The sequence below is a fragment of the Myzus persicae genome, unplaced genomic scaffold, assembly GCF_001856785.1.
Source record: "Myzus persicae strain clone G006 unplaced genomic scaffold, MPER_G0061.0, whole genome shotgun sequence".
Taxonomy (NCBI): Eukaryota; Metazoa; Arthropoda; class Insecta; order Hemiptera; family Aphididae; genus Myzus; species Myzus persicae.
Genome location: NW_019104155.1, coordinates 1,418,067 through 1,430,911, shown reverse-complemented (window position 1 = coordinate 1,430,911; position 12,845 = coordinate 1,418,067). Strand labels below are relative to the sequence as shown.

General features: G+C 28.4%; 1 protein-coding gene across 2 annotated transcripts; it reads right to left on the bottom strand.

The window, feature by feature from the left end:
- Nucleotides 1-65: 65 nt before the first annotated feature.
- On the bottom strand, nucleotides 66-10,900 carry LOC111039344 (BAG domain-containing protein Samui). 2 transcript variants are annotated; one of them, XM_022322822.1, is made up of 4 exons: nucleotides 10,372-10,479; nucleotides 8,074-8,169; nucleotides 1,233-2,118; nucleotides 66-780 (listed from the first exon to the last, which is right to left on the bottom strand). In XM_022322822.1, exons 2-4 carry the CDS (start codon nucleotides 8,134-8,136, stop codon nucleotides 590-592), a joined length of 1,140 nt encoding a protein of 379 aa, XP_022178514.1. In that variant the 5' UTR covers nucleotides 8,137-8,169; nucleotides 10,372-10,479; the 3' UTR covers nucleotides 66-589. The 2 variants fall into 2 exon arrangements, with proteins under 2 accessions (XP_022178514.1, XP_022178513.1); XM_022322821.1 differs by lacking the exon at nucleotides 8,074-8,169 and having other exon boundaries at nucleotides 10,372-10,900.
- Nucleotides 10,901-12,845: the final 1,945 nt, after the last annotated feature.

The following is a 12,845-nucleotide window of genomic DNA, read 5'->3' as shown; positions in this document are numbered from 1 at the left end:
AAAAGGTTTTAACAATGCTTAAAATCCTTAACAAATGATTGATAACTAATCAAGCCTGTGTTTGATTATGTACTATCACATTATGTAAGTTAGTAAAAAAATGTTCCATGGTTTAAAATAAATCATTTGACACTGTATGACATATTTCACACGCACACATATATTATATAGATCACATCACTATCTTAAAAAATACATATAAGACAAAATAATTTTATACAATCTTTTATTATTATTATATTATTATAATATGTTTTTAAAATAAACAAATAAAAACTTGTTTAAAGTGTAATTTTAAAAATATGATTTCTTCAACTAAATATAATTTTTTAAGACAATTTGGATACATAAGCACATTAATTTTCAGTATAACCAGTCTTCACACTGAATTAATATTATGACAGAATCCTAAAACAACTAAAGTTTAAAAAAAAATGTATGAACAGACAATGGACAATCTTAAATGTAAATGAAATATTGGAACAATAGTTTTAGAATATTTTGTTAAACACAAACAACATAAATTATAATAATAAACCATATTTTGTATCAAACTACACTGGTATAGTTTTGACATTTTTTAAAAATTTTAATTATTGCTTTCTACTTTTTCAGTGTCTGAAGTCTCATTTTCAACTTGTGTAGTTTCAGTTGAATTTCCAGATGATTCATCAACTGTCAATTCTTCTTGGGGTTGAGGTGCTTTGATTTCTAAGATGGAAATTGTATCCTGGATAGTTTTAATTGCTTTTTTTCTAGCCATACGTACATCGTCTCTTCCTGTAAAATAAATTACAGATAAGTGATTAACATTTTTTATTAAGTGTCTAGATATATTTGAACTTAAAACAGTATAAACAACGAAAACTTAAGGGTATTTGAGAATGGATGAAACAGTTAATTTATAACTTTATCAAATTTGAATAATTATTACCCAGCTATAATGTATTACTACGATTTACATATATTATAAGGTTGGATTTTTTAGGCTAAATAAATAAATACATCATATGTTACTGATACCATAAAAAATCAAATTAATCAGACTTAAAACTAATATATTAAAGAAATAGATAATAACTAGAAAATATATATAATGTATGGATATGATATCAATATAATAGCATTGCTAATTGATACATGGTCATCTATTAAATATAATATTTAATCAATAATGTGACGATTCAATTCAATTAAAATTTATATTATTACCATAGCCTATAATATATTACCTTCAGTTTCAATGGTATCTAACTTAATCAAATTTCTTGTAAGCATCTCATCCAAATAAATATATTGCTTATCGGTACGCAAAGAACCGGAAAATTGATTAACAGCTACAGCTAATTCTTCAACATCAGCTTGAACGATTTGCACTTTTTCCAAAGCATCTACTGGTTTTACTTGTTGGCGCGGAGTGGGTGGAGGGGTGGATCTCGTTTCATGCGGAGGAGTTTGCTGACGATGTTGGGAAGGAGGAGTTTGACGGCGTTGTGCAGTATTTTGGTCATGGAAGGAATGATGTTGTGCAAATGGAGTCTGTTTACCAGCAGATCGTTTTGGCAAAGTTGAACTGTTATTTTCATTACATTTTTGATCAACATTCTTTGGATACACTGGTTCAGAGCGGCCTTCCACATAAATTGGAATGTGTCGCACATTAGGTTGTTTTTGTGTTCCATGGGATGGTGTAGATGCATCAGTTTGAGGTTGCATTTGTGGTTGAGTATTTTCAGATTGATTATTAATAGGGTTTACTGGTGTAAATTCTAGTTTAGATACAAATCTTTGAGGTTTATCATCATTTTCCTGAGATCTTGAATTATTTTCAAACGGATGCTGTTGTTGCTTATCCATGTTTTCTTCAAATCGTTTTTTATCAGGACTAGATTCAGTGCGCTCGCTGTAATTGTGATTGAGATCTGATGGTCCCTCAGGTGAGTTATCTTCTCCAGACACAGTGCGTTTACGGTTCCAACTCTTTGAGCTAGGTTCACCTCCCCAAGGCGGACAACGCAAATGACCCGCGAGATCTGGATGTCTTTTAGCTAAATCTTCTAAATGTGAACGGACACTCAAATGACCTCTTAGCATGTCATCATCAAATGGAAATTCTTCCTATAAAATAAAATATTTTTTAAAAATATATACATGTAAGACTCATGTGACACCCCTGTTACTAAGGAATACGGCCAAAATATAATATTTATAAATTTATTTGTTTTCTCAAATGCAATTCACTAATAATAAAAAATTTTGGACTAGTTTATATTTTTAAGTAACAACAGTAATTAAATACTACGGAATTCTGTATAGATAAAATAAAATGTGTAAAATATAATTATATTTGACAGTTCAAGAGATCATTAATTATGAAGAAATGAATGTCAACCACATATTATATATTATATTTTATTCCCACTTATCTGTTTACACAGGAATGATTTTTCGCACATTGAGGTAACAACGAACGCCTATGTGTGGGAGAGAAGACCATGAAGATCAGTTTAAATTACAACAACAAGCCACGACAGACAATGCAATAGATTTACAAACAGGCAAATTAATAAAAAAAATTGCACTAGTTTTTAATCGTGCAAGTTGTTATACTGATTTAAAAATGTCGTAATAGGTTTTAAAAATATAACAAATTTCATTTATTTTTGGATTTAATAAAACTGGCTCTTCGGTGACCATGAAATAACTAAATAATATTTAAATAAAAAATAATTTTGATGCATTACTTTCAAGTTAAAATTACTAAAATGAGATCATTTGAGTTTGCTTTTTAGTCATTGGTGATATTTTGTATAAGACAGTAATTGCACAATCAGACGTATTCATTACAATCTAATGACTAATTTATCGAATAGTAAAAAAAGAATAAATTATACATGTGTATATACTATATAGTATTCTTACTCTGGACTACGGTATAGAGTGCCCACTAAAGAAAATTAACCTGATTATATGAACATTTAACAGACATAATAAGTAATACTACTAAATTATAAAATACTTATTATTCTACTCCAAAATCACGATTTTACGGTTGGAAATTTTTATATCATCGATAGTAATGTTACAAAACATTAAACAAGTAGTGTCGGCCGTCGAGGGATTACATGAAATAGAAACACAGCCAAGATTACGATGATGGGACCCAGGCCAATAATATGTTGCTAAAAATAAAAAACAAAACCCATTACATATTCGTCTACCGAAGCACTAGAACAATAATTAAGAAATTAAGTCGGGCTAAATACACATAATTCACTATTTGAATTCGTAAATTACCTGAGTACAAAAAAGATATAAAAAAAGAAGTACATACTAAATAGATTTTTTTCCACTTGATACAAGATAAAAAAAAATTGTATAGTAAATTAAAATAAAGTGATCAAATATCAAAATTATTCATCAATGACTTTTTTTTTTTATTAGCTTCGAGTATAAAACTTAGAGTTGGAAAATGCATCAATGATTATTAATTACAAATGTTTTAAATAGTTATAACATATTATGCTATTAGGTACCTAATAGATTCTATGTTCCAAAGCGCAAATAGAGAACAAAAAATTTGATATTGGAATATGCGTACAATGTACATTCTAGCTAAAACATGTAAGAATTATAGCAAAAAAAAATAAATAGAAGGTATCTGTATCTTACTATCTTCCTAACAGTCTTCATTAAAACAATAAGCATAGTTATGGGTTCAGTCTTATTAATAAAATATAAATAAATAGGTACATATCAAAATACAATCATCTATATATAAATTACACCATAATAGGTAATGTCACTATATATAAATGTATTATTAACAAGTATTTTAAGCCCTTAGGCAAAATAGTATACTATATTTTGTTTTACATAATTGATAGTATAATATTTTATTATACATAGTTCTGAGTTTCTGACCGAGCTAATAATCTAGGTAATTCAGCTAGAAAATAATTTATCGCTCTCAAATTGTCGTACAATATATAAATATAAATACAAATAAAAAAATTAAAAGATCTGACATAAATTATCAGCATAAAATTAAATAATTATAGGTACACGTTATTTAGCTACTTTTAAAGTTATTTGCGACTTACAATATGGTAGTCGGGATCATAAAATGATTACGAAACGTTGTTCTAAACAGAGAGTTGGAATGAAATATTAGGACTATGAGTTATGAATATTTTATATTTGTTAAAACACAACAATTTTAAATTTAAAACGCAAGCTAAATATTTCAAATATTTTAGAAATCTTTTAAAATCCATAAATTGACAATTATTATCCAAAAGTGATTACTATAATCATTATAATTGATTATACGAATTACTATTTATAACAAAATGCATAAGAAAATAAATAATAATTATTTGTGGGTTTTCGGAATTTCCAACAAAACACAATTAATAGAAAATATTTAAAATGATGAATTCAATAACAGTGAAGGTGATTTAAACAATTGATAACATAAAATAATAACAAAAACAATAATTCTGAATATAACTAAAAAATATTTGTCTTGCATTTGAATGTTGAATTATAAAAATTGAAATGTACTTTGAAAACTGTATCAAAGAAAAATAAATCGTAGTTTTAGTAATTATTTCTTTTGAATGTGTGATCACAAATTAATTTTGTTATTTTAAATTCAGTAAGGTATTAATTTTAATTGTCGATATCCCAAAACCATAATTTTTATACTTTCTAGTTTCAACATCACATATTCACATAAAAATCAATATGAATATAATAATAATTCTAGCCTAACCTTTGGTGTATCCAGTGACCAGTATACACTTATACTAGGAAGTTATACCCGCATGTGCTGTCTCCGTCTTACAAGAGCGTACCATATCGAATTTAACGTTCAGCAGATCAAGTTTAGCTCGGTAAGGTTAAAAATTAGAGTGAATTGACCTCCTATTAAAATTAAAGGTAAGATTATTACAGAGGGATTCTCGAGGGCCTTTTATTATATTTTAATTTTAAAGAGAGTTATGAGTATTTTAACTTTCTTTAAAATTAAAATATGATAAAAAGTCCACGAGATACCCTCCATAATAATCTTACCTTTAATTTTAATAAGAGGTCAATTCACTCTATTTTTTAAACTGACGGAGCTAAACGTGATCTTCTGAGCTTAAAATTTGGTATGTTACGCATTTCTACGACGGAGACAACACATGCGGGTATAACGTCGTCTTAAGAGGATGTCAGAGCACTGTTTGTTTTCCCTCTGTAACCCAAGTGCAATTAACACAAAACGCATTTACGAAAATTCATTTTTGTATGTTTTTGAGTAATCTTAAAGTAAAATTACCTATTACAAAAATGATAGAGAGTAAAAATGTTGATGGTACCACTTATTGATCTGTCTAAATATTGTCTCAAAACAATTTAAACATCCAAAATATAAAACCGACATGTCAGTCATATCCTTAAAAATATTATCTACTAAAATGTTTGTAATAGGTAGGTGATTTTATTTTAAGATTACTCAAGAATCATAAAAACAATTTTAGGTGTGTACCTATGTTGCTCGTAGGTCTGAGAGAGAAACAAATATTGCGCTAACACATCCTCTTCATATTTAAGCTGTACGTTTTTTTCAACAAACACTGACAATTTCAAATATCATATAAGTACAAATTATCTATTTTTGACATTGGCATTTAGTCATTCAGCAATCAACAAATACTAGTAAAACTTAAAATACAAATAAAGATATTCTAGTTAAATAATTCAATTAACGTTCACAGCTTGTTACTTGAGTATTCAACCATGAAACACTTGTTAAGTCTAAAATTATTTTATTTTTATCCACAGTAATTTAAACACTTTTTTGGTGAACTGATAACTGATACAAATTAATTATCTGTCAAATATTTCATTTTTGGGGTGATTATGTATCTGTTTTCCGACCAATCGGCAATATTTTTTGAGTTATTAGTCATTATAATTAAAATAGGACAAGACCTAACCTAACCTTTAGAAACAAAAAAAAATTTTTGATTCAATTATTTAAAACTTAAAAATAAAAAAAATATGATAAATTTCAATAAAGATAATAATAGCAATAACAATATTATAATTTAAATTCATGTATATAATCAGCGCTGCAATTAGCGAGGATGCTGGGAGTGCACCTCACCCCCAAAAGGGCCCCATTATTATATTTAGGGGCCAATTTCAAACATAAAGGATTTAAATAGGGGGCCCAAAATTTAACTCGCACCTTGGCCCATTCATTTCAAGTTGCAGCACTGGATATAATCTTAATTGAAATGTATCGTACTTAAAATTTCAGAAAGGGTTTGTACGATCAAAATTTGATTTAATGGTTCTACATGTTAAAATATGTACATAGGAAGTTGGAGAAAATATTAGCCTGATGAGACCTGTCTTAGTTGTGTAATTGCTCAAACCAACCATACTCTGCCCAGCATGAGAAAGCATATATATATCTGGTGATGTATACACTATACATCCCCAGGTGAGACTTTGAAAAAGTGGAACTGGCCTCGATAGATGGGTGAAGCGCAAAAGAAATTTTCTTCAGGTCGCTGCATTTTCTAGCGTTTGACAGAGTATACTGATTACTGATTACTATCAAATTGAGCGATAAATATTGAAATATTAACCAAAGACTAGACACAATGGGCAGTCCACAAAACAATTATATTGCCCAGTGCTGGTATAATTATCCTGTAGTGTGTGTAACCCTCTATAACTTGTAAGTCTGTAACCAAATTAATATAAGAGACAACACATACAATTTAATTATTTTTTGGAAAATAATAAGATGAATAATTTATTATCAGTTTAGTACATTATGCATTTCATTTACCTTCAGTAACTCATAAAATTTTACCTCTTCGGACGAATTAGTTAGGAACTATAAAGGTTCTCACTTACTAAAAGTACTAATACTTATCATATATCAACTGTCTAAAAGTTACTGTTGAACTTAAAATATCATATTTAACTGAAAACAATAATATAATGCGCACCCCAATTTACTTCCTTTAATAATGAATTTAATAAAATTCTGATTTTCAAATTTTTTTTAAATGATGATATAATTAGTTCAAAATTCAAATATGTAGTTTCTTAGTTATTCAAATGTTTACACTAAGTATAATAGTGCTTAAAAATAGTTTTGCAAAAATTAATAACTAAAATGTTCAAATTACCATAGCCCCCATAGTTAAATAACAGAAAAATTTCTCGTGATTTTAATAAATCAAATTTTCCTGAACTAAAAAAATCTAAAGAACTTGAAAATATGGTCTTTAAACATATTTAAAACTTCTAAAAATTAGATTCTGATTAACTGCATTATTGGAGAAAAAAGGGATTAAGCATGCTTGGTGAAACACCGTGTATATACTATTTACTTACCTGTTTCAAAAAATAGTTAATGGGTCAAAAATATTATAAAATGATGCTACATATACCAATTAAAAACACAATTGTTTTATATTATAAGTTTTTGTTTTAAGGAAGTCGATTATAATTTACATATTAGATAAATACATAAGTGGTAGGTAGTAATGATAGTCATCTATAGAAATAAAATTTTATTTTTGATGTATTACCTAGTACATTGTACTTAAATAGATCAAACTGTATTTATCATTTTATATTAAAAATACGGATTTTTAGGTAGGTATTTGTTGATTTTAATTACATCAATTTATTAATTAGGTATAACAAGTAAAAAATATTTAAGAAAATAAAGTTTTTAAAAAAAGTGCATCTATAAATTAAAAAGTCGATAGGTAAACTTAGGAATAAACTTTATCAATATTTAAGATATTTTAAAGTAATATGGCATAAAAATATACCATAATAATGTAATTAAATATATATTTTATAAGAAATATGAGTATAATAGTTTAGATAAAAAATACTCAAGGACAAAGTTACTTTATAATATATTTATTTGATGAATACTTTCTTCATCTTATAATTCAACCATGGATGAATATTTTCAAACTGTAATACAATTACAAATATGAAATAGATCTCCGGACCCTGATATAATAAATATTAATAACTTACCAATGTGGAACTATGAGAGGGTGATAAAGGATAAATGACAGGATTAATTTTGGCCGCTTCCATAACATCCAAAAACAGCAAAATATTTGTTACTCACTGAAGAAACACACAAAAAAAAAAACTTATCACACAACAAATACTGATTTATTAGACAAATAAAATTAAAGTTGTTAGTGTCAATACATATTTTTTTAAAGTAGCAATACACTGGAGAGTAGTAACAACTTCAAACAACAGTGACTATATGTTTATTTATAACAGATTAAAAAGCATTTTCATTTAAACACTATTATAAGCGTGTGGGCATAAAATTGTGTAGGCGATAGCCACACCAACTGCTCTAGAATATTCATCAATGAGGAATGCTAGATTTGTGTGTGCCAAATAAACCATAACCCAATTAAAATATGTCCTTAATTGAATAAAATAAATAATTGATTATCCTAAACTTAATTAATTTATATCAATGTAAAAATTACAAAATCAATAGAAAATCACCATGTCATATTAAAACAAAAATAATGTATAAATAATCATCGACAAATATTAAATGTTAGTTATACATTAATAAATAAGTTAACTTTTTAGAGAGAGGGTACCTACATAATAACTTTTATAGTCTTTACAATTTAAAAATATTAGAAATATAATGAATGTTTAACACCCTGTATCATTTTCTTATATAGAGTTATAAAAGGTTATTAACATAAATTAATTCTGCTGTACTAGTTTTCTATAAATTTTTATGGTTTGGTACTAAAATTATATTAATAGGTAAATTATATCATATTATAGAATTATAATAAAATATATGGTACTTAAAACACAATTTTTTCTAAGCATTTTGTTGAATGTGTATAGCAATATATATGTGTATGTCTATGGCAAACAAACAAAATAGCTTTTATTTTGCTATATCAAAATATGATGAAACAGCATAGAAATTCACAATAAATATTGAACCAAAAATTGAACATACTGGTTATATTTGCATAGACTACTGGATACAAATTTGTAGACAAACTATAATTTTCACAATCTTGTATAACAGTTTAACTTTAAACAAAAATAAGAGCACTTCACATACAATTTTGATTTACAAGCATTTAAAGTTTAAATGACAATCTGATTGCAGGTTTACTTTTCATACCAAATAAAAGAACATACTTATAATTACAGAAGTGGATTGAGAAGCTTAGAACATGTATAAAAATGTATTGCACCTTATAAATTGTATTTTGTTAATTTAGTTTTAACTAACTTTGCCTAATGATTAAATATACTAGCTTTATAGTAGGAACAATATTACATGATTAATTGATGTTAATTTTAGAATCATACTAGGTAGAACTATAAAGAAAATTAGAAAACATTGTCTACTAAACCATAAACTAAGATAGTAACTACCTATCTTAGATACTAGCTTTGTTCATGTTTTAAACTACAAAAGTTGATAGGTTAGGCTAGGTAAAGTTAATACAAAAATATTGTTACTATTACACACAGACGTTTATACAACAATTATAAGGTATAGTAGGAAAATCTGTGCTACTTATTACTAGTAACTTAGCCTTAATATGTTCATAGAATTATTTCCAAGAGCTATGTACTAAAAATTGGTACTTTTTTGTTTGTACAGATAAAAGTGGAATCATAAACAATAGAAAATAAAAATAAAAATTGTTGAGGTGGAAAAAAAAATAGTTAATACTTTCACTTGCATTCTACTAAGCTAATAATTGTTAGGTTATATATTTTTAAAAAGTTAAAAACTCAATATTAAACTGTTAACATAGGTACACAATAAATGCTCGTTAAGTAAATATTATAAAGTAATGATCCCATATTTCAAACCCTTAAATACCTCAAGTTTAATAGGTACCTGCCAATTAACCAAGTTAGAAACAAGGCATGGTACCTAGAATACTTATGATGATAACAAATTAATGCAATTTGAATACATGCAAATGTGTGTACAGAAGACAGACAATTTGTATCGAAAAAAATCATCGAGTGGGTGCATAGGTATAATATAGGCACCAATAACCAATATGAATTATTGAAATGAATATGATTTTTCAAGAATAAAATTGTATTGTTAATGTGTATAATTTTATTTCATTTATCATCGTATTTAAAAAAACTTTTCTGACACAGACACATAATAATATTGTGTACCCACTCTACTCAATAAGCTATAGCTCTACAGAATTAGAATTTGATGTATAAAATAAGCCAGCAAACAAACCATATCTACATAGGAACACCAAGATATATTGTATGCGAATATTAACGTACCCTTTGAGGAGAAGTTCTGGAGTCAGATTTGTCAAAAAACATGCTATTCCCGCCGGTGTTGCCGAACTCTCGGTTGATTTCTTCCAGAATTTCGTCCGTGGACTTGCCGCGAATGCGATCGCTCAACTTTGACTTGTTACGATCCCGACGATCAGCAAAAGGCATATTACTCTATACACTGCATCGATCGTGCCTGGGGCAATTTACGAGGAAATTTTAATGGACGAAAACTTGATTGGAACGGCTGAGGACGGAAAATCCGTGCAGACGATCGCCGGAAAAGGTCGAAAACGGGTTAGACTTTAACAGCGACTACAGGCGTCAGGCACAGCAATAAAAACGATAACGTCAGAGGGGTCAGCCTATAATTAAATAAGTAATAAAAATAATAATAAATAACGATGACCGCGAGAAAAAAAACACATCTGACGCGACCGTCAGACCAGCTGCAAATAAGACACGGAAAGTCGAAAACAATCAGTGAACAGTGATACAGACGTACAGCAGATATAGGTACTGATACGGCAAACAAATCTAGAAGATTCGAGTAAATCCGTGGGGTCAGCGGTGATTGGGGAACGTAAAAACGGCTGCGTCGTTTTCCCCCGCCAACGACAACAACGGACCAATGGAAATATGGAATTGTATGATAAGTGATAACAGATATTGAGAAATATAATTTTTCTGCAGAATATTTTCTTTTGTAAATGGCACGTCACTCACTATGTTAGCACACGGCATATTTTATGTGATATTTAGTATTTTAGTTTGTGGCATATGGTTAAAATTGTCTACTAGAGATAATAGTATAGGTCACACCGGTAAAGGTGAAACCAACCCTTCAGTCTCTACTCTCAACGTTTTTATTTCACTGGAGGGCACTAGTGCCGCGTACTTAGTATATTAAAATATGTTCTTCTACAGGACGTCGTGATTCCGTAAATTCCTCTAGTGAATTAAGATATTATTTTATATAATTAATTCGTGATTCCGTAGATCATACTAAATTATTTTTTATATAATGTATCTAGTCTATATTTATATTCTACATAGTATATATTATATAATATTATGATCTAGATTCTAGGGTGAATTCGCCCATGATGGAATAATCGCGATTCGCGATGATACGTTTGTTATAGATATCGTGAATCGTGAACTAAGTACTTAAGACTAGAGAGCCTTAAGATTTATATTTAATGTATTCTGTGATACCTATATATTATATTAAGGCTCTCTGCGTAGGATCATGTAGGACGTAGGCGTATGTAATTGGTTAGGTTCAAATGGTTCAATTGGTAATTACTTCCATGCTTTAAAGATATACCTTAGGAATTTAGGTTATGATATCTTAAATCGTAATTATCTAGAGGTAGAAAAGTTACAAAACAATAAAATTATGGTAAAATCTTAAATTCAGTGCTAGAATTGGTGTTTGAGTGTAGTTGGGATGCGGCGCAGGGGACGGAGCTCCTCTACTAGTTTTTTTTTGTGTCCCCCAACTATCTTTTAAAATTATGTTTGGCTTTACAACAAATCGTAAAATATAGTAAGCAATAATAAAACTAAGCATTAGTAGTTATTAATATCACCGGTATCCTTTTTTATTAAATAAAGTGTTTTTTTTAGCATTTTGCTTTTACAGAAGTAATAAATATAAAATATTTATTTTATATAAATTTAATACGTACCTATCGTACATTTATCTAATTGACAATTGAAACCTTAAAGTAAATATTATTTTAACCCTGAACTAAATTGTCTTCTTCGAGCTTTTTCATGCGTTACTTATTGATTTTCATAGGTTAAGTCTTAAGTACCTAAGCAATCGATTATTTACTATCGTTTAGTTTTTGAAATTACTTTTAACTATTTATCACGGACCAGAGGCTGCTCCAAGTGGGGGGGGGTTGCAGCTCCCCTTAAGCCCTTATTTCTATAAAAAATTATATATTTTTAAAAATAAAATTTAAAAAAAACTTTTAGTTAGGCCTCCCCCAAACCATTTTTTTATGCCACCTGTACCTGTTTCTTTAGTCTGTGCAATTTATGTTGATGCAGTCTACAGATATAGCCATTTTTATATGGCCTGGTGAAATTTCAAAATGACCTGTTTGGAACTTTACGCACCCGAAAAAATCTGAAATTACGCTCCTATAAATATCACTATAAAAATAAATATGTAAAACAGCAAAACTATAATAATTTTGAAGTCCGACCCTTGTGCTATAGTCAAGTTCATTTACCTATAACCATTCTATGGCCTCTTGGCTCTTTGGTAACTCGGTGTATGCCTATTTCCTACAGTCCTTTGCTCAAATAGTCTTTCAGGGCACGTTTTCACAATGAATCACGGTAGTGTGTTCAGTGCCATTTGAACAAGAGAGAACCACACCTCCATGTCCCGTCAAAATTCGGTTAATTGTTGTCCGTATTTTTTACTTGGTTAATTATAGTATGTATTCCTTTAAACT